This window comes from Physeter macrocephalus, chromosome 11 (assembly GCF_002837175.3).
Source record: "Physeter macrocephalus isolate SW-GA chromosome 11, ASM283717v5, whole genome shotgun sequence".
NCBI classification, from domain to species: domain Eukaryota; kingdom Metazoa; phylum Chordata; class Mammalia; order Artiodactyla; family Physeteridae; genus Physeter; species Physeter macrocephalus.
The window spans coordinates 181,132,665-181,136,817 of record NC_041224.1 but is presented as its reverse complement, the minus strand read 5'-3'; the positions used below and the strand labels follow the sequence as shown (position 1 = coordinate 181,136,817).

Genomic DNA, 4,153 nt, shown 5'->3' with positions numbered 1-4,153 from the left:
GGGAGCCCCTGCCCCCCCCCCCCCCCGGTCACCGCGTGGACGGAAAGACCCCACCTCTCCTGTCCCCTGTTCTCGGCCCCGGTGCAGCCCAGTCGGGGCAGACCCCTCCCTCCACGCTGCCACTGTCGCTGGCGCCACGGGGGACTGGTAAGAGTGGAGAGGAAGAGGTGACCAGTACCAGCGCCTGGGGCCCCCCCTCGCAGCAGGAGGTATTGAGGTGTGACCCGTAGCTGGGGTGAGGGCGGCCCTGACTGAGAAATCTGATCTTAGGACGGAAGACACTGGGTAAACCTGGATAACGGCCTAAATGAGAGATGTTTCCCAGCGATAACCCTGGGATCCCAGCGACAGGAGATGGGCCCTTGGGAGCCGGAGCGCCACCCCAAGTGAAATCACCGGGTGCGAGCCACACAGCTCCGGCCTCTCCGAGACCCCGAGGGGCTCCGGGCGCCTTGCACGCGTACCCTGCCCTCGCCGAGCCTCGCCTCACTCCCGCGTCTCCCACCAGCCCGGCAGGTGCCACCTCTCCCGGTGGCACCACCTTCAAGCGGTGAGGGGGCCGGTGCAGTGCCAGGCGGGCTGGTAGCCCAGCTCTGCCACGTGCCTGCCTGGGACCCCCAGCACAGGCCCGGGCCTTAGTGTCTTCAGCTGTCAAGCGGGAAGGAAGATGGGCTGGTGCCCATTCGGGGGCGGCGCGGGATGGAAGCCAGCGCCCGGCAGGTGACCCTTCAACTTTGTCATCCGCGGGGCTACCCCCCGTCGCGCGGCGCTCGGGGCGAGGAGGGCGGCCCTTTACTCCCCTGCTGCGACTTGGCCATTCTCTGAGGAATGGCCCTGGGGAACTTTCCAGACAGATGCCTGAGACTTTCCAGAGCTTTCTGGGACACCTGCCCAGTCCAGGATCCGCTCACTGTAGGGCTCTGCATCCCCCAAGTGTGTGGAGGGGCCTGAGAACAGGGGGCCTGGAGGGGAGCTCCCCGCATCTGCCCCGCTGGCAGAAGCCTCTCCCCTGCCCTCGATGACCCACTTGGGGAAAAGCCAGTGCAGCGAGTGCTCTCCCCCTGGGACACCGGGCTCCAGTGGGCACTTCTCCACTGGCAGGCTTTCTGGGAGGGAGGGCCCATGCGGGGTAACTTGAGGCACCGCAGCTCTCACAATCTGGGCTCCGCAGGGCCTGGGAGACGCGCTGAGTGTGGCGTGGCCGTGAGCACAGGCTCTGCCCCATCCTGTCCCCCGTCCCTCGGAAGCAGAGCCAAAGGGGGTGGCTGTGTCTGGTGAGCTGCTGTGTGCCGGCGCCACAGAGGACGGGGGGGGGGGGGGTGGGTACTGGCCGTGGGATGCGGAAGGTTTTCTCCAGTTGTCCAGGTATTGTCCGACGGTCCTGCCGTCCCCTGGCCTTCTGAGGGTCCCAACCCACCAGCAACTGCAGGGGCTCCCGGCTCTGGAGCCCCAGGGCCCCTCTTCCCCCCAGGCCCCCGCTCACTGGGCTGTCGTCCGGGTATGGGGCCCCACCACGCTCATGTGGTGTCACCTGTTTGTGCAAGGCCCAGGCACACCCGTGTCTGGGTAAAATCTGGAAGGCTGCCAGCCCGGGCCTGGGAACCGGGCTGAGAAGCCCGGGGGTGCGGGTGGAGCCGCCCCCGGCCCAGCGCCTCTGGGAGAGGCTGCATGGTGAGTGCAAGGGAGAGCTCTTTGGGGTCACCCTTGCCCTCAGGCTGGGCCCAGCGGCTTCCTGAGCCCCCAGCTCAGGGGCCAGACGGACAGACTGAAGGCAGTCCTTATGGGGGCAGTTAGAGAGGGGCCAAGGTGGTGGGGGACCTGGAGCGGGGAGGCTCATGCCCTGCAGGGCGGGGGGCGGGGCGGGAGGCCTCAGGCCAGCCCAGGCCCAAGGGCATGCCCTGTGGACTGCTTCTGGTGCTTCCGGTTCAGGCCATGGGTCCAAACGCCTGATTTCAGCCCCAACGGGGCCTCTGGTAAGGCACTGACACTGGCCTCAGAGGGCCACACCCACCAGGCCTGGGCCTGCCCTGCCCATCCCACACCTGCGCCCAGCAGGGCGCTCCCATCCACCCAGGCTCCCAGGATGGGCCTGGCTCATAAGAGGTAGCAGGTCCGGCGCTACCAGCAGATCAGGGGCTGCAATGAACGGGGCCAAGAGGCCAGCACACTGCAGAGGCCCTGTGAAGACCGGACGAGGGGGGACCAGGAGGACTAGAGAGACGGTCTCCACGAGGGAGGAGAGTTAAGCAGAAGCAGATGTGGGTGGGGGCTGCCTGGAGGAGGTGACTCCAAGCTTCAAGAGGAGGACTGGGAGGAGAGGACATGGGGCAGAGGTTGTCTGCGGAGGGAACAGCCTAAGCAGCAGGCAGGGAGGTGGGAAAGTGGGGGGGGGGGAACAGCCTGCCCACCCCGCCCAGGGGGCCCACACTCACACTCACTCCCGGTGCCTTGGGAAGGATTGGCGGAGCATCCCTCACCCCCAGGGGGCTGAAAACACCGCCCTTTGACCCGCAGCCTGGGGCCTGACACCCCACACACATACCCACGGTCCTGGGACCCAGACAGACCCACTGGAGCCGGGCTTTGGGGATCTAGGGAGGGAATGGCCCTCGGAGAGATTTTATTGCCACTCTACCCAACAAAGACCTTTAGGCTGGGTTCTGGAAACAGAATGGGAAGCAGCTCCAGCAGCGAGGAGGGGGGCAGGGGAAGGGGGGCGCACAGCACAGTCAGAGCCGCAGGGGTGGGTCTGCTACCATTCTTCCAGCAGGTCTCAACAGGAAGGAATGGCTTACGCTGCAGCAGGACAGCTTCAGGTTAGACACCAGGCAGCACTTCCTGACGAGGAGGAGTGGAGGCCCGGATACTGTATGGGGGCAGAGCAGACAGACAAGCCCGGGCACCTGTCAGTGGGAAGCAGCCTTTCACAGGGGAGGGACCCAAGGACCTGAGCAAACCCAACCAGCCTGGAGAGTCTTCCGGAAGGCCAGCTGATGGGGTGGGGGGTGGGGAGTCAGCTGGAACCTGGCCCACCCAGCCCAGTGGGTGCTGGTCCTGGTGGGGCGGGGCAGGGCGGGCAGGCCCCCTCCGGGCTCGGGGAGCTTCTTGGCCATGGCTGGGGCCTCCAGTGCCGCGGCAGGGTGCACTATGGGGCGGCCTGACGGGACGGAGGCAGGGGGTCAGGGGTTGGCCCTCCCTCCAGGCAGTTTGCAGCTCCCCACAGAGGGTGCACCCCACCCACAGGAGGGGCTCTGCAGGCCCCACTGACTTAGAGCGGCTCTGTCCCCAGGACACAGTCCCCACCAGGTCCAACCCCACGCGGGGTGGGGGACTTACTGGGCCCAGGGCCTGGTCACCAGGCCCACCCTGAAGGCTCTGCAGAAGGGCCGCCACTTCCAGGTTCCCAGCTGCCTCTGCCTGCAGGGTGGGTAAGGGCGAACGCGGGAGGGGCTGCCTCAGGGACTTGGAGCAGCAACCTGGCCCTGAACCCCGCCTCCCACCCCCAGCGGCCCACCAGGCTGCCCTCCCACCCATGCACCAAGGACCCCACGACTCCTCCGTTGCCCTTATCCCCACAGGTCTGGGCCCTGGGAGGGAACCTGGGACAGGAAAAGGGACAGCCCTCCCACCCCTGTGGTTCCCGCATATGAAGTGCATCACCCGGAGAGCAGGAGTTGGGCATTTGGGAAGGGGGAGCCAATAGAGCTGTCGGGGAGGCCTTCCTGGAGGAGGTGGCCCCAGAGGGCACTGGTGGCACTCACCACATGCAGGGCGCTGCACCCATCGTAGCCCGGCTGCCTCAGGTCGGCCCCTGCCTGCCACCATGCCCGCAGGCCTTCACAGTCTGCCCTGGACGCCAGCCTGGGAGGGGGAGCGGAGGAGGGGGAGCCGTCAGAGACCACTGGGCACCTGTCCGTCTGCCCACCGGCTCTTTTGCAAAGCCAGCCCCAAACGGCTGACCCAGCAGTGCCCGAGCCCCGGGGCAGGACTGCAGGAGTCGCTGTGGGCCAGCAGACGGCCTGGAGTCGGTTTCACCCAGCAGGGGTGACTGGGACTCAGGTCAAGGGTGCGCACACGAACGCACAGGCGTGCGGATGCACCCACACCCCACCGGCTGAGTGCCGCCCGCCAGTTTCATGTTTCACAACACAGC

At 67.0% G+C, this 4,153-nt stretch overlaps 1 protein-coding gene across 1 annotated transcript; it reads right to left on the bottom strand.

Moving 5' to 3' along the window:
• Positions 1-38: 38 nt before the first annotated feature.
• On the bottom strand, positions 39-3,771 carry LOC129392572 (uncharacterized). The gene is made up of 2 exons (XM_055088753.1): positions 3,337-3,771; positions 39-2,866 (listed from the first exon to the last, which is right to left on the bottom strand). Exon 2 carries the CDS (start codon positions 1,835-1,837, stop codon positions 908-910), a length of 930 nt encoding a protein of 309 aa, XP_054944728.1. The 5' UTR covers positions 1,838-2,866; positions 3,337-3,771; the 3' UTR covers positions 39-907.
• Positions 3,772-4,153: the final 382 nt, after the last annotated feature.

Bases quoted from the DNA above. Each gene is read 5' to 3' on its own strand.
- LOC129392572 (XM_055088753.1), bottom strand. From the start codon at position 1,837: ATGAGCCTCCCCGCTCCAGGTCCCCCACCACCTTGGCCCCTCTCTAAC.